The 22,266-nt window shown below is 38.4% G+C and overlaps 1 protein-coding gene across 2 annotated transcripts in view; it reads right to left on the bottom strand.

The window, feature by feature from the left end:
• atrnl1b (attractin-like 1b) overlaps positions 1–22,266 on the bottom strand; it is an 883,775-nt gene that overhangs the window by 354,621 nt on the left and 506,888 nt on the right. For both annotated transcript variants that reach the window (XM_080205830.1, XM_080205831.1), the window contains one exon: positions 9,323–9,384. In XM_080205830.1, coding sequence (XP_080061956.1) covers positions 9,323–9,384 — 62 coding nt within the window. The remainder of the gene's footprint in view (positions 1–9,322; positions 9,385–22,266) is intronic.

The following is a 22,266-nucleotide window of genomic DNA, read 5'->3' as shown; positions in this document are numbered from 1 at the left end:
CAAGTCACAATAATCACTCCCTTTAAAAACCAGAACCAGTTATACAAATGTAACAAGAATTACAGGTGTTAACTTTTTTTTTTACATACACAGCTAAACTGTATTTTCACTAGTGTGATTTATCATTAAATAAAATTGTACACATCAGTTATTCCTTAATAGTTCAAATTTACTGTAATTTTTTCTCCACACCTTTCCCCAACACTCCCACTTAAATTTTCTATTACCATTCATCCCTTCCTTCCCTCACCTTCACACATCTCCAAAATGTTTTGCTTTTCTTTCCTGAAGACACTGGTCTGTGGCATCCCCCGGCATCTTGCCCAAGCAACCATTTTTCATGTGCGAACTTAGAAGTTTGCATAAGTATAAAACTGAACATGGCTGAATGAATCTTTTTCAAGCCAACACCCATATATGTCACCACAATAGGGATTATAATATTCTAATACAGCAGGGATCCAAACTGACTCTGTCTCACAAGCTCAGGACTAATGAAACTGGTTTTAACCCTTTTGAGCTAACTGTCAATGCAGACCAGAGATTGATCATAGGTTATCATTGGTTTAGTCGGCTCAGTATCATAGTGTTGCTCCACTCAGTTGCTGGAGTATACGTGTGGTGCCCCAAATAAGTCTCTACACATGTTATAGATGCTCCTTACAGTGCACTTGGGAACCCTTATGTGGAATATATGAGGGTCCTCATAACTTTCAAGGAACTTCGAAGATTCTGCCAAAAACAATTCACTCCATGCAAAAAAAAGAGAAACATGCAACTTGCTATTGCACACATATATCAACGTAGGACTTAAGGAATTGTGATATCTGAACTTTTTTGTACACAGTTGCTTTTCTCTATTGCCAGTGATGCTTGGAAAGTTGCAATGGAGCAGATTCCAGAACACTGAAAGCTCAGTACATTGGGCAATTGCTCCAGGCAGAAATAGTTCAACAATTGAGTAATTGAAAGTGAATGAGAATGAGAATTAGAGAGGGGTTCCTCCAGGAGAAATGTTTCAAGGGCAGAGTTTATAATCTGAGCTTGGCAACCTTGTATGACAGAATACATCTCCTATTTAACATTTATCGTGGTCATTATCAGTACTGATCAACTCTGTAGCAGACTATTTACTGGATTCATTTTATCTCTGATTTATGTGCACAAATAAGATTTAACTAAGATAAAGAAAGAATAAACCCTGACTGCAGCAGAACATTATTCTTTCGAATAACCTCTGAATACTTTAGATTAGAGTCTAGTATTCAAGTGCTTACCCATTCAAATCTGTATTATATTTTGTAATAACAATTCAGAAGTCAACTTTCCAAATAGCATTTCTAATTAATTAAAATAATCTACTTTCGTCAGCTATAGACCCTACCCCGTTGGCTGAGTGATAATTTAAAAAAATGTTTATAATAACTGTGCAAAGCATAACAACAGGACCAAACAATCTGAACATACACAATAATTTTTAATTGACAGTGAAGTGTGTAATTCACTACCTTTGTGCAAGGACCTGCAATTTTTCTTTATAGCTGTAAGCAGGTTGCTCATTTCTTTGATGTCACTCAATTCACAGAGACGTCTGTTAGCATACTTCATGCAGAGACTGCCACGACACTTTGAAAGCCGATTGTCACTTTACAAACCAAGGATTATATTATGGCTTGGTGTAAAGGCTTACAATGTACCCCATTTTTGCAGTTCCGTCAACTCCTCTTGGATGCCAAAAATCTTTTAATTCTGTGAACATTTTGTAATACTGCATCCCAACTATCATTAATGGATTGTTTCCATCTACAATCCAAATTTGGTTAAACAGGTTCATTCTGTATCTCAACATCACGGTAGCACAGTGGTTAGCACTGCTGCTTCACAGCTCCAGGGACCTGCGTTCGATTCCCGGCTTGGGTCACTGTCTGTGTGGGTTTCCTCCAGGTGCTCCAGTTTCCTCCCACAGTACAAAGATGTGCGGATTAGGATGACTGGCCATGCTAAAATTGCCCCTTAGTGTTCTGAGATGTGTAAGTTAGAGAGATTAACGGGTAAATATATGGGGATATGGGGGTACGGAATGGGTGGGATTGTGGTCGGTGGAGACTCAATGGGCCAAATGGCCTCTTTCTGCACTGTAGGGTTTCTAATGATCACTACTGCCAACATCACACAACAGCATCAAAGCAGAGCACAGATCATGAAGAGTTAGCTGGTATTTGCTCAGGTTCCTTTAGTTTAAGCATGATACGACTTGCTCAATCTATTCACACTCCATGCACACAAACTACAGATATATCAAAACAGCAAACTGCATTTGTTGGATTCTGTGCTCATGGGAAAACTAGGTTCATACAACAGTTTTCAGTTAGAACTCTGCCAGAAATCATTTTTCCTTCCTCCAGCAATCTCCCAACAGCTTTGGTTAAATAAATCCATATTATTCCACTCCACGTCTCTGTCTTTGTCAACTATTAGTGATAGCAATTATTTATCATCTTTGCAACCCGCTTTTGCATCGCTACTTCTCAGCAGGAGGACAACTGAGCTGGTAACAAACAGATTTGAAGGAAACCATAAAAGAAAAAAGACACTTTTTTTTTGAAACATGCTGTAGCTAGCCATTTAGAATTTATACTTCATTCAAATGAAATCTTATCAGATTTTTTGTAACCTTTAAGCTGCTTAAAAAATAAAAACTGCAACTAATAAGTGCAGCATACTGAATGGGAATTTGCAGCAAATTTTGCACAGCTATTTTAAAAGCATGCTACCCCATTTACCCAGGCAGTATAGCTTCCCTATTATTATGCTTGATACACAAATATATTATGCACACCTCCTCAAACAGATTCATATTTACAACTTAAATCATAACCCTGCGTAATTCAAGTTATCAGGGATGTATAAAACAAAGGAAACTAAAATGAAAAGCCAACAGAGGACAGTGGTCACCCAAAAACACTTCAAAATACTGAATTTCAAAAAGGGAAGACAAAGACAGGACTAGGTCAGGAATATAAATGTTAAGCAGCTGGATATTATGGGAACTCATTGTTTTATCCCCAAATTAAGTTTTTTAATTAGGAAGTTTCAGAGTCAATACACTTTACCACCTTCATACAGGAAACTGGATTTTAACACCAGGGACAAGCAAAGGAATAGGGCAAGGAGAAGGAAAAGTAAACAGCACCAGTCAATAAATAGGTAAGTATGAGTTTAATTGGTGTAATTAATATATAGTTAATACAAAAGCTTAGTTCTCCAAATGGATGATGCAAGTCAAATGAAAGAAAATAGATAAGGAAAACATTTTAAGGTTGCTTGATTAGAGAAAAGGGGTTATCATAGATACATTGGAAAGACTGAATAGAGTGGGGCTCTCTTCTCCAGGCTTAGTGGTGACTTGAAAGAGGCTGTTAAAACTATGAGGGGCACTTGTAGAGAAGATATTTCCAGTTGTGGGGAAGTGCAAAATCAGGGGTCATAAATATAAAGTAATCACCAAGAAATCCAATAAGGAACTCAGGTGAAACTACTTGAAAATGCCTAACTTTTTATCACACAGAATGGTTAAGATGAATAGCATAGATGTATTAAAGAGGAAGCTAGGCAAATACGAAAGATAAAAGTATATAAGTACATATTAATCCATAAAATAGAGTAGGAAAAGTCTTGTCTTGAATATAAATAGTTGTTGAGCTGTAAATATAATGCAAGATTACAGTAAATGAGAAAACGAGTAAAAGAAACCATAAGTAAATTGTTGTTTGATTTTGATTGTTTTACATTTGTCTTTGTAGATAACAGTTAATCTCACAGTAATAGAATGATTCATGACATTTGAGTAATACTTCTGCACATCTTTATCTGCTTTAGTTACATAGTATTACCCAAAATTTAGTAGTGGTGCAGAGAGACTCACTTCACAAGGCATGATAAGTTAAAACATATTCCGTTAAGGATAGAAACATGGATTTAATACTACTGAAAGAAATCTTAAATAAATCATTTTCACTAAATAAAGGAATGCTTTTCAAAATCAGAATGATTTCAGAATGATCAGAGGTCCAAGTACACAAATAGGTGAGTAATAGAATGGTGACTAAAGCCGGAGTATTTGAATGTGCATTTATTTTGTTTTATCCAATCTCCTTGCCAACTCTCTCACACTTCCTTTCAATCCTGAAAGCAGTGACCTTGTTGGATCATGGAACATAGGACTTATGAGCAGGAACTGGTCATTCAGCCTTCCGTGTCTGCTCCACCATTCAATAAGATCATGGCTAATCTGGTTACGATCTCAACTCTATTTTCCTGTCTGCCCCCATAACCCTTGACTGCCTTATGATACAGCTTCCATGGCGAAAAGAATTCCATATACTTTTTTTATTTGTTCATGGGATGTGGCTATCACTGGCTAGTCCAGCATTTATTGCTGATCTCTAATTGTCCTTGAGAAGATGGTGGTGTCCTTTTTAAACCGCTATTGTCCACCTTGTAGGAACACCCACGGTGCTGTTAGGAAAGGAAGTCCCCCCCGACCCTTTAAGACAAAAGAATTTTCTTCCCTTGTCTTATTCTTAAACTGTGTCCCCTCATTCTTTCTTTCCTGTCAAGTACACTCAAGATCTTTTTATCGGGGATTTGTGAAATAGTTTAGTTTGTAATGACAATCAATGATAGCTTACTAGCTTTATATTACAAAATTGATTTCCTTAGCACCTGCCACTAGCACAGCTTCAATAAGATCACCTTATTTGGTAAATACCAATGCTGTAGCTGTAAAGAAGTAGTTTGGCTCGACGTTCAGCTAGTTCTAGAGCACAAGTCTTCAGCGCTATAGTTGAGAGATTTTCAAGGGTCACAGGCTCTACTACAAACAGTCGGTTCTTCCATTTCTTAACATTACTTGGAATGAATCAAATTGATTAAAAACTGGTTTTTGCTCTGGGGGGGCAGGGGTTCAAATCTCACCATGGCAGCTGGTAGAATTTAAATTCAATAAACAACTTTGGAACATAAAGTTTGTAAGTTATCACTGATTGTCATTACAAACCAAACTGTTTCACTCGTGTCCTTTTGAGGAAGAGACTTCCAATCAGTGACTAGAGATAAGAGATCCCCGACCAATCAATTAAATGATTTCAATGTATTCTTAGGCTCCATGTTCTATGGGAACAGCTACAAAGGAATCAGAATTATTTTTTATTGCTTTCATGGGATGGCGGAAATTGTTGGCAAAGCTGCAAAAGTAGCCCATCTTTAAACTGAGTGGCTTACTAGGCCATTTCAGAGGGCATTTAAGAGTCAACCACATTATTGAGTCTGGAGTCATATGAAGGCCAGACCAGATAAGGCCAGCTGATTTTCTTCCTCAAGGGGCATTAGTGAAACAGTTTGGTTTGTAATGACAATCAATGATAGCATACTAGCTTTATATTACAAAGTTGGTCCCCTCAGCACCTGCCACTAGCACAGTTTGGCAGATGTGTGTTTCAGGACTTAGCCAATTCATTCAGTGGTGGTACAACATTTTTGGTTGAAGAAGGGTGATTAGTAGTATTCAACAGGTTTCCCTCTCCATGTTTGGTATGATATTCCAGGGCCAATGCCTTCAGACTATATCTCACTGTTCCATCATAGTGGAGTGGAATGTACCAGGGATGGCGACGGAGGGCGTGTGTGGAACATTAACTGAAAGACATGATTCTGTGATTATAACTACGTCAAGTTGTTGCTTGAATACTCTGTGGAACAATTCTCTTACTTTTTGCAGATGCTAGTGAGGAGGACTTTGCAGGGTTGACTGGTTGACAGAGTTTACCAATGGGATCTGTTGCAAAAATCAAATTCAAATGTTTATCAGGCATTATTCTATTTCTCGCGAAGAGTTTGGTGCAACATTGTAGCTCTTTGAGATATTTCAGAGAGAACTTAAGAGTCAACAACATTGCTACGTTTCTGGAATCACACAAAGGCCAGATTGGGCAAGAAAGGCAGGTTTCTTTGTCTAAAGGACATAAGCTTTTGAGTTGGAATTGTGGCTTCATAGCAACCAGTAGTGATACCAACTTTATATTCCAGTTTTATTTAAGTAAGAAAGTACTAAATTCAAATTCACATCGTCACAGTGGAATATGCACTCAAGTCTCTGGATTATTTGCTCAGGCTTCTGCATTGTTAGTGCAATAACATAACCACTCATAAAGGCCCATTGCAAATGCAAGTCAAGGCACCAAATGGCTGTTTCAGGCCCTTTTGACAAATTGGCCTATGAATAGTCACAACATGCATTCGATGTTGTGACAAATTTCTTCTGCTGCTTAGCAGCAAACAATGGTCCTTAAGGAGACCGCTGGAAGCTGCCACTAAAAAAGTTTCAAGTTTTCTTTAAACTTACCCTACTGAACAATCAGTACTCATTCTGGCTCAATATTAAAATTGCCAGCTAAAGCTTGCTGCCAGCCCACCCTCCTCTAAACTCCATGCTAATTTTCCTGAGGCTGATCTTGACACCCTCCTTCAACCACGTCTGCTGAACTCCCTTTGAGGCTGTTATTCACCAATGTAATCCTTATGAGGCAATATGCCATGATCTTCCCCTTCCCCTCCCTTTCCCCTATAAAGCACCTCGTACAAGTTTACAACCACATGGGGTCATGATCCAATTTCTAGGGCAATAGCTCAGCTATTTGCCCGATAACCCTCTCAAATTTATGGTGCTTAACTGTGCATGCAAGACAACAGAATCAGATGAAAGCATCAAAGGGTACATGAAGAAATTAGGATAGAAATAAGACAAATTATAGCTGAACATTTCAAACAATAAAACATACACAGAAGTAATGAATTACAACTTTTATTTTGAAAGTGTCCCATCCAGAAGACAGGAAGGAAAAATATATAAATGTTAACCTGGCTACTTAATAAAATTATTTAATTTTGTGAATGGACATACCTGACTAGCCATGAATCATACCAAAGGAATGTCTAGCCTTCAGAAGATCAGAAGGGACCTTATTATCTTTACAGAGGCACCGTGCCCCGATGACTGCAGAAAATCAAATTTCATATTTCTAAGGCAGCAGTTTAGCCAACGGAAACAATATGACCTGGAATGACCCTTTGCCAAAACCCAGGAGATGTGGTAGGTGTGTTACCTGATCTCTCCCAAGTTGTTGCTGTGTGGAACTGAACTCAGGAAGGCTACCATTGTACAGGAAGCAACTGAAAGAGTTCTGTCCAGGTAATTTGCCTCATCCTCATCCACACCATTTACTACTGGAACATTGGAATTGCAGTATCTGTGCCAATAAGACATATCCATCTCTACATGCCTTCTTCCATCGGGGAAAATCATCACTTCTGGGAAGTCAAATCACCCTGCAACAGTTTTAGCCTTTTAACCTCTGAAAGAATATATCATTAGACTTTCTAATCTGGACTCCAGACTCATATGAAACCATAACTCCTTTTTAATGTGGTCTTTCCCTGTACCCCTTTCTTTTCCTTATCCCTCTTTTATCATGAATGCAAAAGAGCAGACACTGTGAAATCCCATCCCTCATTTTGTGTGTGTGAGAAGATAAACCATCTGTCTTCATTCACTTTATCTTGATTCTGCTGTGAGGCTATTAATAGGGAGTCGGATCACTCAAACTGAAGAGTTGGGCAAAATAAGCAATCACTTGTCAAGGGGAAAATCAAAAACAACTTTTTGTTTATGGATAGGTAGTGACAGCAGCAATCAGAAGATGTTTAAATTAATTCTCCTGTCCATAACAAAAGTCAAGAACATGAGCCTGATTACTTTAGCTCTGTTAACTTGTCATCTACAGTCTGGATAATAGATGGTTATTACAAAAGTTAGAAAAATTATTATAGAAAATGGTACTGAACTAACAAGATGGAGGACCAGTAACTAAATTCAGAGAAAAGTAATGTGTTAACAGTTAGCTGAACATCGATAGTATTAACACAATGTACATAGTAATTATAAAACAAGGTAATGTTGCCTGTGTTACCATCTCATATGCTACTGAACCCATTTTGACGTGGAAGCTCTTGTAATAAATACTGACCTTTGCTAAGGTAGCTCATCTCTGTTGATGAGGTAGTAAGAATTCAACTAAGGTCCCCCCCTCGTGTTCTCATGATACAAAGGAGGAAACTCCACTAAGGTGCTTATTGTTAAAGTGTAGCTGCATTTTGAACACTAGAAAAGCATTCAGCTTGGTTATTACACTGTTAAAAAGCATACTGACTGACATTCACTATCTAATCTACAATTACAACTAAAGTGAAAGAAAATGGAGAATATTGTCATGACAAATCAGTGCCTTTAAAAGAAGAATAGTCAAAGAGAATACAACTGGAGGTGAAAAATACAGACTCCACTTGCCCCTTAATTTAAACAAAGTGTTGCAGTGTCTAGTTAGATACATAGAACATAAGGATTATTCCCCACTCTATCATTCCCAGTAGAAGACTCATTCTGGAAAATTACAGGCATCCAGGCATGCTCTTCATCACAAAAGTTTACAGAGAATCTGAGGCTGCTCAAAAGTAATAACATGAGCTATCTTCCTTGAGAGAACCAGATTTAGAATTAGATTGTGGAACAATCCCTATAACTCCAAAAAATTGTTACTAAGCATGAACCATTTGTGAAACCACTCACGGAATATTACAGTTAAGCGCAGTTAGCAAATTGAGAAAAGATACAGGCAGTGGAAAGTCAGGAGACGATGCCAAGACATAAATCATTAAGTTATGAATAGAGTCAGAGGAAGTTAAGTTTACTCGCATTGAATGAAAAAATAAAACACTAAGATGAATATGAGTAACATTTCTTTTAAATAAAAAGAAAATATCCCAGAGGGCAATGACAATGGTTTTCTATAAGGATAAAACCAAAGTAAGGATACAAACTGCGAAAACTATGAATAGGTTTGGGATAGGGAGTAGATAATATTTAAGCTCACCAATTTATTAAAATAAAACGCAGCAGTGGTGCAGTCAAAATAAAAAACTGCAACCCTCAAAATATTAGAATAATTTTTTATTCAACAAAATGGAAAAATCTGGGGTGGGACAGGAGAATTGTTTCAAACTGGAAGCTGAGAAAAAGGATTTGGCCTGAAAACTGACCTGGATCATCAGAATGGTTTCATATTTCAAGGTACTTATACTATTGTTGACTTTTATTACAAATTTTAAACTTGTTTTTCTGGAGGCAGTGAGTATTTCTCATACTTAATTATTATTTTACACCAAAATTTTAAAAAATAAACTCATATTTAAATGCATATTAACTTACCTGAAAAATGTGACAAAGAATTGGACCAGATCCATAAAGCTACTGTGTTGTGAAAAGGAAATCTGTGGAAGAGATGTTATAAATATAAAAAATTATTACACCGTAAAGATAATGAATGAGGTATGTCTAAAATTTAATCAATTTGTAATAACTTTTCCAGAGTCATTTTGACCAGTTTCCTTTTTAATCAGATCCTGAGTTGAGTGACCAAACTGCTTTCTGCATATAATATCAAACAGTAACTGAAGTGCAGTTGGACAATTTTGATAAATACATATCTTCAGCTGTTAAATTCACACTGTCTCACTACTTTCAAAGGAACTTCCTGAAAAATATAACTTGCTATGGATATTAGCAAAATCATAAATGGCACTTAAAATGAATATATATCATTGTCAATCAGAGAACCAATGTCAAAGAATACAACATTTATGATTTTTTAGATTTGTTTTGGCAAACATAATAATTTTAAAAATATTGGTGCCCTGAATTTTAGGATTTCAATAGGTTACAAGCTATCCCAGCTGTGAAGCCATTCTGTAGGAGATACAGCTGTTGACAGCTTCACACAAAACTGGAAATGTAGTCACAGCCTGCACCGAAAGGCTGCAGCACAGCCACAACAAAGTAGTTCTATTATTGCACTAATTCTCTTGTGAAGCAATTTATTTGCAATGGTTTTCACAGAAATGTTGAATATATTTGCTGTGACATAATGCTATAATGACCATCTGGCAAATAAAATGACAACAACAGAGCTCCACTGTTTGCAAACAGCAGGCCTCTTTCATTTTACCAACCTAAGAACAGTTCTGCTGCTATACTGACAATTAGCCAATTGACATCCACTAATCATGCTCATATGAGAAAACAAAATCTATTGATGCATCGTAAGCTTATTTTCTGGGCAAAATTATTTTCATGAGAATGGCCAGTGGTTAAATGCACCACCTACCGCAGTACTATGTCATACAGACAGGTCAGATGCTAAGATCTGGGACAGCAGTTGAAACAATAAAATTTACCCCAATGCCTTGAGTCATGGAGTTAGAAATTCAGCTAGAATTTTAATTTCAGATTGCTGTCCAGTGACCTTGGTGTGCACGGACCAGGTCAGAATCATCCGTGATGCCCAATGAACACTGACACTTGTTCTTTCAGCTTACATATGAGTACTGACATTGAAGTACTGGAGGGTTTCCAGTGTCCATGGAACAGTAGGTCAGCACCTTTGCTGAGGGATGGGGTGAGGAGGTGGAGGGTTGCAGGAATTTACTTAAATTACAATACTATGCTTTCATTGGTAGAAGGGAAAAAGATCTCATGTGAACATAACAGTAATCTCCACTGACTTATTTCCATTAATAAATTCCCTTTTGTATTTGCCAGAAAGAATTTAATAAGTAATTTGCACTGATAGAATCCTCAGAGGGGCAGGTTGTCATGGTATTGATCGTGGTCTATGAATGCACATGTCCCACTTTCGCTTTCAAAAGTTTATCTTTTCACATTACCAAATCATTACGCACCAGCACAGCTCCAGTCTCCAGATCCTAGAAACCTGAACATCCATCCATTTACCTCTGCTCAACTTCTACCTATCCATGTGTCTATGTTCTCTGCCTTAATCTTCATAACAGGCATCTAATGTACACCTTCTGGAAGTTGTCTATTTTTCAACCAGATTTGTTTCATCGATATATTCCAATTTTCTAAAAATTTAATTCAATTAGTTGACCAAAGAATTGTCCTTGACAATTCCCATTTCTAAGATTCCAGATGTTTGTGAAAAACTGAGCTAAAGCAAAATGATTGCGAGTTTGAAGTACTTCATTATGCTTATAATTAACCATGATAAAAATGGATTCCACACAAGTTTTACAGTTATTCTGTAAAATTATAGTTATGCTGTATCTATGATAGGTATAGGTCACAACACAATCGCACATTTCAACTGAGCCAAACTAGGTCCAGACACAATTAGATTAAGATGGGGAATATAAGCACTGCAAAAAGAGGCTAAAACTATATGTAGATCTCTAGTGTATTTCAAACATACCTTATAGCACTGAGAAATTAAACACTTTCCTCTATTAAAATGTAGCAGGACGAAAGTGAACATTCACTATGTCTAGTGATATGGTGCAGCCATGTATGGTATAGAGGATGAAGAATGGTCTACTTGAAACAAAGAAAATCTTTCAAGACAAACAGAAGAATAATTATGAGTATGTTTTTAGTGCTCCATTTAAATTTGCAATAATGCATCACTCTAAGAAAATTGTGTACATATACAATATCTGCACAAAGACTGATTATTCTGGAAGGTGGAGAACGGTCAAATTATTTGACAAAAATGATTAGGAGAGAATTAAGAATCCAATGATTCTTTCCTGATACAGCCTAACTTTATCTATTATGGTTTATAACTTCCTCTCCCATTTAACAACCAGATTAGACACAGTCTCCACATGCTCTGTGCTATAATCTGTTTGTTGTGTTTCTAAATGTGGTAGAACAAAGAGACCTATATCAATCAAAATTCATAAAGCTTTGCCTAACTCAATAAAAAATCAAGAAAACCTGAACAATATTAATCACATAGAAGTTGCTTTGAGCAGTAGATAGATTTTCATTAGTACAAATACATTGTAAAGTGTCTGCAATATTGTAAGGGATATATATTGCAAAAAAGCCTGTGTGTTAAAGGGGATAAGACCAGTAGAAAACAATTGGGTGACTTGAGATTTGTCCTTCAATGCCAATAAAAGGCAGTATAAAAATAATCCTTTTTGCCAAGAGCTCAAATGACCATAGATTCACTTTCCTGCTACAACTGTAACCAAAGAAAACATCAGAGTTAAAAAGAACGGAAAGAGCTTGAGACATTCTGACTGTTCCCTCTAGATATATTTCCTTTAGAGATCATGCTTCATGAGTAGATGAACTTGAAACCATTTGTGAATTCCAATGTATTTTACATCTGGAGATTATTTTCCCACCTTCCCCCGTATTAATTGGCAAATCCTTGAAATTCTTTTAATAACTATTGTTTCTTTCATCAGTTCTATGTAAAAAGGGTTGTAATCTTGATTAGCAAAGCTCATGTGCAAATGCTATCAGCCCACACTATATCCCTGTATACGTTAAAACAGAAGATTCAACTTGGATGTTAAAAGTAGTGCACACAAGTCGAATCTTCCCATTCTCAACCTCCATCTCATCTTGTCCTCTTTTGCTTTCCTGAGTTCACTGTACGTCTCCCCTCATACAAACTATGCTATGCAATCTCATAGCCACCCGCTAAACTTGGCTCACGTGTAGTTTCTCTGTCCCAATAACAGATAGAACCACCTCTGACAACTCCTTTATAACCTAACCACTTGCAACCACTTCCCACTTTGTTCTGCTTTTGTCCCTGGAATAATCTCCAGGTCACTTAAATAGTAAATCCAAATTCCCAAATTTGGGAATTGGCCTTCCAATCACTAGTATTTCTGAAACTACAGTTTTACTCAATGATATCCTCACCTCCTTGTCCTCACTTCCTCTTCACCCTGACTATTCCCCTTGGTGTGGCCCCCATATTTACTTCTTTAAGCTCAAGGTATGCAGATTTTGAACATCTTTGTCACACGGTTGCTGTTAGCCATTCATCGTCAGATTTGGCTAGAATTTTGCCCAACTTTCCAATGCTAAAACTACTCATGACTCCAGGATCATTCTGGAATATAAACATAACCCCGAAGTTCTTTCCCCTCTTACAAAAGGTGCTCGATGAATGCAAATTCTTGTTGTTCTTGTAGCAAAACTTCCTAATGCACTTTTCCCTAATATAACATTGAAGAGGTTAGGACACGATTAATCTTAGACATCTATTTTCTCCTGGAATGATTAAACAAAGTAAATTACTGAAATTCTTACAATTTAGATCGACTGCAAACTTACTGCATGTTTATCATAAACACTAGCTTCTGTTAGTAGCCCTTAGCCTTCAACAAGGTTAAGCCAATGTGTGCAGTGGATTGTGATGGAGGTACTTTAGGGATAACTATGTATCCTTTTTGTCAATGTGCTATGGCAAGTACGTGTTGCCTTCTGTACACTCCAATCACTCTGATAGAAAAGCAAAAATGTTTTAAACTATGCTCTAAATCTAAATTTAATGTAAAATGTAAATTCATACAGAATCAAAAACAATAATATACATAGCAATATAAAATATGTTTTATGAATTGATATTTAGAGTAATAAAACTCTTCAGCATCTTTGGTAATGTTTTCCCGAAGTTATTGAAGCATCAGTGCAGTCAAGTTGGTAACACCCTCAACACTAAGTAGGAAGGTTGTAGTTTGAAACTTTGCTTCCAGACAGAGTGCATCATCTCGACCAATCTACCCTACCATCATGCAAAATGGAATTTTTTCAAACAGATCTAGCAACTCAAGGCTAGTTGGGCAACCATGAGATACAGTGGGTCATCAGCAGCAGAACTGTACACAACGCCAATCCGTAACCTCGTGGCCCAACGTATCAACCACTTTACCATCACCACCAAGCCAGGGGATTAACTCTGGTTGAACACTGAGAGCAGACGGGCATGCCGAGAGCAGCACCAAGCATACCTAAAAATGAGGAACCTTGTGAAGCTACAACATAGGACGACTTGCATGGCAAACACCATATGAAGTAAGTGATGGACAGAGCTAAGCAATTCTACAACCAACTTATCAGATCTAAGCTCTGCAGTCCTGCCATATCCAGCCATGAATGGGGATGGACAATTAAACAACTCACTGGGTGAGGAGTCTTCATAAATCCCCATCCTCAATGTTGGTGGAGCCAAGCACGTCAGTGCTAAAGATGGAACTGAAGCAATTACCACAATCTTCAGGCGGAAGTGCTGAGTGGATGATGCATCTCTGCCTCCTGAGGGCAGCACAGTGGTTAGCACTGATGCCTCAAAGCACCAGGGACATGGGTCTTTGTGTGGAGTTTGCACGTTCCCCGCGTCTGCATGGGTTGCCTCCAGGTATTTATGTTTCTTCCCACACTCCAAAGATGTGTGGGTTAGGTTGATTTGCCATGCTAAATTGCCCCTTGGTGTCACGGTTAAAAAGATGGCGTTAGAGGGATAGGGCCAGTGGGATTGTGATCAGTGCAGACTCGATAGGCCAAATGGCCTCCATCTGCACTGCAGGGATTCTCCAGAGGTTCCCAGCATCACAAATGTCAGTCTTCAGCTATTTGATTCACTCCATGTGATGTCAAAGAATGGCTGAAGGTACTGGATACTGCAAAGGCTATGAGCCCTGACAATATTCTGGTAACAGTACTGAAGGCTTGTGTTTCAGAATTTTCTGCAACCTTCATCAAGCTGTTCCAGTGTAACTACAACACTTATCTATCCAGCAATTTAAAAATTGCCCAGGCGTGACCCAGACTGAAAAAGCAGTTCAAATCGAAACCTGATCAACTATCGCCCTATCAGTCTACTCTCCAGCTTCAATAAAGTGGTGGAAGGGATCAGCAACAGCACTACCAAGCGGCAATTGCTTGACAATAGCCAGCTCATTGACATTCAGTTTAGGTTCTGCTAGGTCACTCAGCTCCTGACTTCATTATTGCCTTGGTTCAAATATTGTCAAATGAGCTGAATGCTAGAGGTGAGACAGCTCAGTGACTATCACTGTTTGCTGTGCAGACACATGGATTCGGGCCAGTATCTGTGGGAGTTTGCACATTCTCCTCGTGCTTGCGTGGATTTTCTCCGGGTGCTCCGGTTTCCTCCCACACCCCAAAGATGTGCTATGAGGCTGATTGGAAGTAATAAATTGTACCTAAATTAGTTTCCCTCAATGTGGATGGCCATAAAACAATAGATAAGGGCCATGGGTTGGGGGGTTGGGGGGGCGGGGACTGGTAGTGTTAAAATGGCGGCGCGGGCTTGTTGGGCCGAAGGGCCTGTTTCCCGGGCTGTTTTTGTTCTTTGAGGTGAGAGTCACTGGCTTTGTCATCAAGATAGCATTTGACCAAGTGTGGCATCAAGGAGCCCTAATAAAACTGGAGTCAATGGGAATCAGGGGAAAGCTTTCTACTGGTTGGCGTCTACGTGGCACAAAAAAGGGTGGTTGTGTTTTTTTGGAGGTCAATCATCTCAGCTCCAGGATATCACTGTGGAAATTGCTCTGCGGAGTGCCCAAATGTCATTAGCTGTTTCATCAATGACTTTTCTTCCATCAGAAGTGAGATGTTTGCAGATCTCTGCACAATGTTTAACCCTATTCATGACTCTTCAGATACTGAAATAGTCCATGTCCATAAACAGCAAGACCTGAACAACATTCAGGCTCAACTAATAAGTGACATGTAACAGTCGCACCATACAGGTATCAGGCAATAGCATCTCCAACAAGAATTCAACCATTGCATCTTGACATTTAATCACATTACCATCACTGAACCTCCACTATCAATATTCTGGAGTATTACCATTTAGAAGACATTTAATTGAACTAGCCACCAAAAACTGTGGCTACAAGAGCAGGTTGGAGTCTAGGAATCCTGCGGCCTATAACTGACACCAAACTCCCCAAAGCCTACCTAAAATCTACAAGGTGCATGTCAAATTGCAGCAAATGCTTCAGCCATATCTTCTGCATAGAGTTGAGACGAGGGGGAGAGGGAGATTTGAGACTGGCAGGAGGGAAAAATAGTGAAGAATAGATAAGGAGAGTGAACAGGTTAGACCAAGATTAGGGGGAGAGAGAATGTTCAGATGTTAAGATTGGCGAGGATGGGGGGAAGCTTTGCCCCAAGACCTGAGGGCATAGGTGGGTGGAAAATACAGACATTGAGATCAAAATGAATTAAGACCTCTCAAGTATGTAGTGTAGAGTAAAACAATTTTTTGGACTAAGTGAAAAAAACTGAATAAATTCAGCTATTATTTAACTAACTCGTGTATTTTTCAATGCAGGTTGCGAAGTGTACTGGATAGCTTTGACCATCTTTTGCCATTTGATGTCAAAGATTACAAAAGCCTGCTGAATGCAATTACATTCACTCCAAACTCAGATATCTGATGTCAAGTGATCGCTGATTGTTTTCAAGTCCACCGCACGCAAAATAATGTCACCATTTTGAGATAGGGCAGTAGTGCTTCATCATTTCAAATGTCATCTTTAAGATAGTACAGATTGATGATACAATTTCACAATTATGTCGTTCCTTCCCAATGTGCCTTACACCACAAAGAAAAATCATTTCTCCAGAGCAGGAACTAACCAGCATACAAACAGAATAGTGACTATTGCTTAAAAGCAACCCATGATTATTAATTGAAATGCAATGCTGGTATCCTCACAATAGGCCAAATTGAGGAGCGCAGTACAGATTTCCTGAGTCTTTGAACACCAGCTCTGATGTATGGATCAGTATTGACATTAGACTCTGAAAAGCAGCAACTAAGATGGTGCTTATTAATTTCAGCAAAATTGGACACTCCTACTAATCGCACAATTGACCACTGAAACTGGGTTAAGGGCATACAGGATGTAATAATGTAGGAAACCTGACTGGAAAGGAATGGTATTTATTGTTAAGCAGCATTAGAAAGGACAGTAGGACTAGGGGGCACAGCCTCAAGATAAAGGGGGGGCGGTTTAGAACGGAGTTGAGGAGGAACTTCTTCACTCAAAGGGTGGTGAATCTCTGGAATTCTCTGCCCGTTGAAGTGGTGGAGGCTACCTCGCTAAATATTTTTAAGACGCGGGTTGATGGGTTTTTGATAAGAGAGGGGATTAAGGGTTATGGGGAGAAGGCGGGAATGTGGAACTGAGCCACGACAGATCAGCCATGATCTTATTGAATGGCGGGGCAGGCTCGAAGGGCCAGATGGCCTACTCCTGCTCCTATTTCTTATGTTCTTATTTTCTTATTATGGTCATGTTTCTGGATACAACACCACTTGGCAAAGAATTACACTGCCATTTTAAAAGATTTTCTGCTGAAGTAACACAATCAAGCACTATTTGTCAAAGTCACTTTTGTACAGGTTACAATACAGTGATTGTTCAAGGATGCTGTAATGTCAGCAATTGTTGAAAATCCTTTCACTCAGAGGCAATCATTGTCAAGTAAACTATTATAGTCCATAACTCTGACCTTTCCTATCACATTTAACAGAGATGTCAGAATTTTCACAAGACAGGATAGTGAGTAAATATACTAGCCTCCAAAACAAACATTTTTAAATGAAGGTCAGCAGCAAATTTCTCTTTCAATAAAATTCATTGAATTGTACAAAGCACTCAAATACATTTCTGTAGAGTTCTATCTAAGTTATTGGATTTATGTTTTTGGATTGCTAAAAGAGGAGGAATACACAGTAATCTAACAATGTCAGATGGCGGATAAGCAACAGTGTCACTCTTGGATTTATTCATACAAATTCTTAGAAAGATGAAGAAGTTAGTTACATTATTTTATGTTCAAACTGTGAAACTGAATTTTCACCATGTCAGCTAAGAAACTGAGAGCAATGGGTCTGGGACAGGATCATCACAGATGTTCAATCCTCACTAAAGCCTGGGATCAAATCCAGTTTGAAGCAAGAGGCCAAAAGTCTCGACTCTGCCAGTTTTAAGAGTCCAATGTTAAATAAATTAAGACAAAGAAATGCTAAGAGTGCATTAGGAGGATGATCAATGTGGAAAGTAGCAATTTAAAATGAAGCAAAGACATAATGTTGGGATCGAATTCAACACATTTGCTCCCGAAATGGCCATTCTAGGTTTGATTGTGTGCGCCTGATGCTCCTGCTGCAAATGAGTTCAATTTCCTGAGTTACCAATTGAGCACACTTTTTAAAAATAACCCCGTGAAGCAAAATATCCAACAAAAGGCTTGTTCCAAGTGTGCAGTATAAATATATTCAACAATTATGACAGGTAATGTTCAGGAATTACACAAAGGAGATATTTGTTTTGAGCAGTTGGCTGTTTCATTGTGATGCAGTGGTGTAGCATACATAATACAACAGACAAACATTGAATTAAAGCATTGTTTATGGTTATAAATGGTATTTTTATGCAGTGCGTGGTTTTGCATGAGGTGAGGGATGGGGTACCCCCGGCTAACAGTTTATTTCAGCCATAACTGCAGTCTAGAAACCATTCCAAAAATAAACATTTCTATTTTAGTTGAAGCTCTACATCTCAACAAACTATTTATTGAAAACATGTTTTTTAATGTAGTAGTTTAGTTTAATTCAAATTGCACAAGTGAGCTCAACACCAGCATAACAAACTCATGTTTCAAATTCAGGGCAGAGATCTGTATGAATTACAATAATTATGACAAACAGCATCATGCTACGTGTAGCAAAAATACAACCTTATATCACTATAATTTGCAATATCCTGTGGCATTCCTAATGGATAATCCAAAGCAGAGCTGTGCTGCTTAGTTACAGACATGAGTGTTGCGCTTTAAAATGACTTTTTGTTTTAAAGCACTGTTCAAGTTTTTCACACGGTAAAGTGATTTAAGTTGGCAAATTCAGATATATGTTGGTGACCATCAGCTCCTGACGTCAACAAGAGAACCACCAGAGTTGCTTATATATTCCTGGATCTAACAAGCGATGGATATTTTACATTCATTTTTTCAAAACAAGGACTGTTTTGCATATGTAACTGTGTGACAGATGCATGATGGATTTATTTACATACATAAATAATTACATGAATCTGCATGAGTTAGGTTTGATAACACCAAAGTGTATTTTAATACACAATATGTTATAAAGGCCAGTGATTTATGGTGACTAAATAGAAACATAGGAGCAGGCCATTTGGCCCCTTAAGCCAGCTCCTCAATTCAATTAGATCATGGCTGACCTTCTAACTCTGAACTATCTCCCTGTATCTCGATGTCATTGGTATCTAGAAATCTATCAAACTCAACTGTGAAAATGCTCAATTACAGAGCATCCACCACAACCCTCGGGTAAAGAATTCTGCATCCAACTGATGAAATTTCGCCTCCCTTCGGTCAAGATGGCACACTCCTTCTGATTCTGTATCCCTTGCTTCTACACAGCATTCCCACTCCACAAAACCAGAAAAAAAAAATATATAATTACATTATTATAAGTCATGTTTTTGAATTCTTTCTAGTGATTTGAAGATCAAAGTCCACAATTCTCCCTTATTTTCTACAAAAAGAACAATGCAAGATCATTTCTTTATCCATGATCTAACTTTAACTCATTGTGAGAAAAATCTGCACTTTGAGGGTTTTTGGAGAAAAGCGTCTTAAACTCTTTAGCGTCAGCCCTTAACTCTGCATTGCATAACAAGGTGTGAGAGCGTCACAATGAGGGAATGTTCCTGGAGACTGATAGCACTGGGAAAAGGTGATCTAACGTATTTTCTCCATCCTTAACCCCAACTCCTATGAGGTTGACATCCATCCCCAGCACACTTCCAAGATTAGGGTGTTTGCCAGTCTGAAGCAGTTTCTTGGTAATAAGCTACAACAAGGCAATGTATATAGTGATTGTAATGTCGAAAAAAAATCCACAAGGAACTTTCAAGAGAGTAATCACATAGAAACTGAACTATGTTTGGGACTAAATAAACAAGTAGGACACCCAAGGTAATAAACTGGATTATTATGTGAGCCATTAAGTGATGGTAAGAAGTCACTTGTGTGAATGGTTTTCCAATCCTTATTAGGTACAAGCACAGTCCCTAATTTTGGGGAAGATGGGACATGTATTAGCTGGATGGATTACATCCCAGCAGGACTAGGACCAATATCCTCGCAGGGGTATTTGCTGTTGCTGTGGGGAGGATCTAAACTAGAGCAGGAGGGAACGGGAACCGGGTAAGTACAAAAGAGGAAAACAAAGTTAGAAACGAAAGACAGAAAATGGGCATAAGGTAAATAAGATTAAAGAGATGAATAGAATTAGAGAGATGACGCTGTGGGAGAAATGGATTTTGATTCATGCAGCACCAGAACCAGAACGGGGGAAAGTGGGAACTGTATCTTGAAGATTATCTGAATCCTGCTGGGACCAGTGTTCTGGCAAGTTGTACAAATAAGACAGTCAAAAGGGTTTTAAACAAAATAGTGGGTGCAATGGATCATGTTTGGGAAGATGCCATGTTAAATGAAAAACATGAAATAGATGATTAAATAGATGATCAAAGGTGGCAGTAAGGGACATATAAATGTAAGGGTGCACCAGTAGATAAAGCTGGAAGTTACAAAAGAAAGTAAAATGACACAATCAAATGCTTTGTATCTAAATGTAGGTAGCATTTATAACTAAACGTGAATTGACAGCACAAATAGAAATAAGTATGTCTGATCTGATAGCTATTACAGGGACATGACTACAGGATGACAAAGAATAGGACCTGAATATTTAAGGGTACATGACATTTAAAAGGACAGGAAGCTAGGAAGTGATGGAGTGATAGCTCTGTTAATCAAGAGCAACATTGGTATATTAGAGAGAGATTAGCTCTGGAAATCAAGATTATAGAATCAGTTTGGGTAGAGATGATAAAAAGTGATGGTAAGAAGCCACTTGTGAGAGTGGTTTTCCAATCCTTACTAGGTACAAGTGTGGTCCCAACTTCTGGGGAAGATAGGACACGTATTAGCTGGATGGATTGCATCCCAGCAGGACTAGGACCAATATCCTTGCAGGAGTATTTGCTGGCGCTGTGGGGGAGGGTTTAAACTAGAGAGGGAAGGGAATGGGAACCAGGTAAATACAAAAGAGAAAAACAAAGTTAGAAATGAAAGACAGAAAGGTAGAAAGCAATAGTGGAAGGCAGAGGAAACAAGGCTAGTGCCAAGTGGTGCCAAGGTGAAGTGCCAGAGGGTCTTGGATTGAGAACCTCACCAACATGGTGTCACATATGAAAATTTAGAGGGAGGATCATTTGATGAGCTGGGTAGATAAATAGATGCAAATTTATTAAAATTTATTAAAATCACAGTCACGCCCATTATGGAGTTGGGGAATACTCACTGGTGAGATTTGCAATTTCTATTTTTTGCCAGATTCTGAGCCCTTTCAAGTGATCTTGGGCATGGAGAGTGCAGGCTCAAGATGCTGCCCAAGGGGAATCAAGGGGAAAACTCTTCACTGATTACAGTATAAAGCTGACTAGCACAAGTGAGCATTTTTGGAGGCCAATCATTCAGTCCCAAGAATGAGGTTATGCACTTTGGTAGGAAGAAACGAGGTTATGTGTGAGATAATGTACTTTGGTAGGAAGAATAGAGGCATAGACTATTTTCTAAATGGTGCAGAATGTAGTATTACAGTCATAGCTAGGGTGTAGAGGAAGATCAGCTTTATACGACGTAGGTCCATTCAAAGGGCTGATGGCAACAGGGGAAGAAGCTGTTCGTAAGTCGGTTAGTACTTGACCTCAGGCAGAAGGAGGTGGAAGAGACTATTTTCAGGGTTTGTGGATCTTTGATTATGTTGGCTGCTTTTCTGAGGTAGCAGGAAGTGTGGACAATGGGTGGAAGGCTAGTTTGCGTGATGGATGGAGTTTTGTTCATGACCCTTTATAGTTTGAGGTCTTGGACAGAGCAGGATGCATACCAAGCTGTGATATAACCAGAAAGAATGCTTTCCATGGTGCATCCGTAAAAGCTGGTGAGAGTTGTAGCAGGCATGACAAATTTTCTTAGCTTCCTCAGAAAGTAAAGGCATTGGTGGGCTTTCTTAACTATAGCATCAGCATGGAGGAACCAGGACAGGTTGTTGATCTGGACAGCAGAAACTTGAAGCTCTCGACCATTTCCATTTCATGATGTAAACAGAGGCATGTCCTCCACTATGCTTCCTGAAGTTGATGACTATCTCCTTTGGTTTGCTGACATTTAGAGAAAGATTATTGTTGTCG

The sequence above is a fragment of the Carcharhinus amblyrhynchos genome, chromosome 17, assembly GCF_965287045.1.
Source record: "Carcharhinus amblyrhynchos chromosome 17, sCarAmb.v2.hapA, whole genome shotgun sequence".
NCBI classification, from domain to species: Eukaryota; Metazoa; Chordata; class Chondrichthyes; order Carcharhiniformes; family Carcharhinidae; genus Carcharhinus; species Carcharhinus amblyrhynchos.
This window is presented reverse-complemented; position numbering and strand designations above follow the sequence as displayed.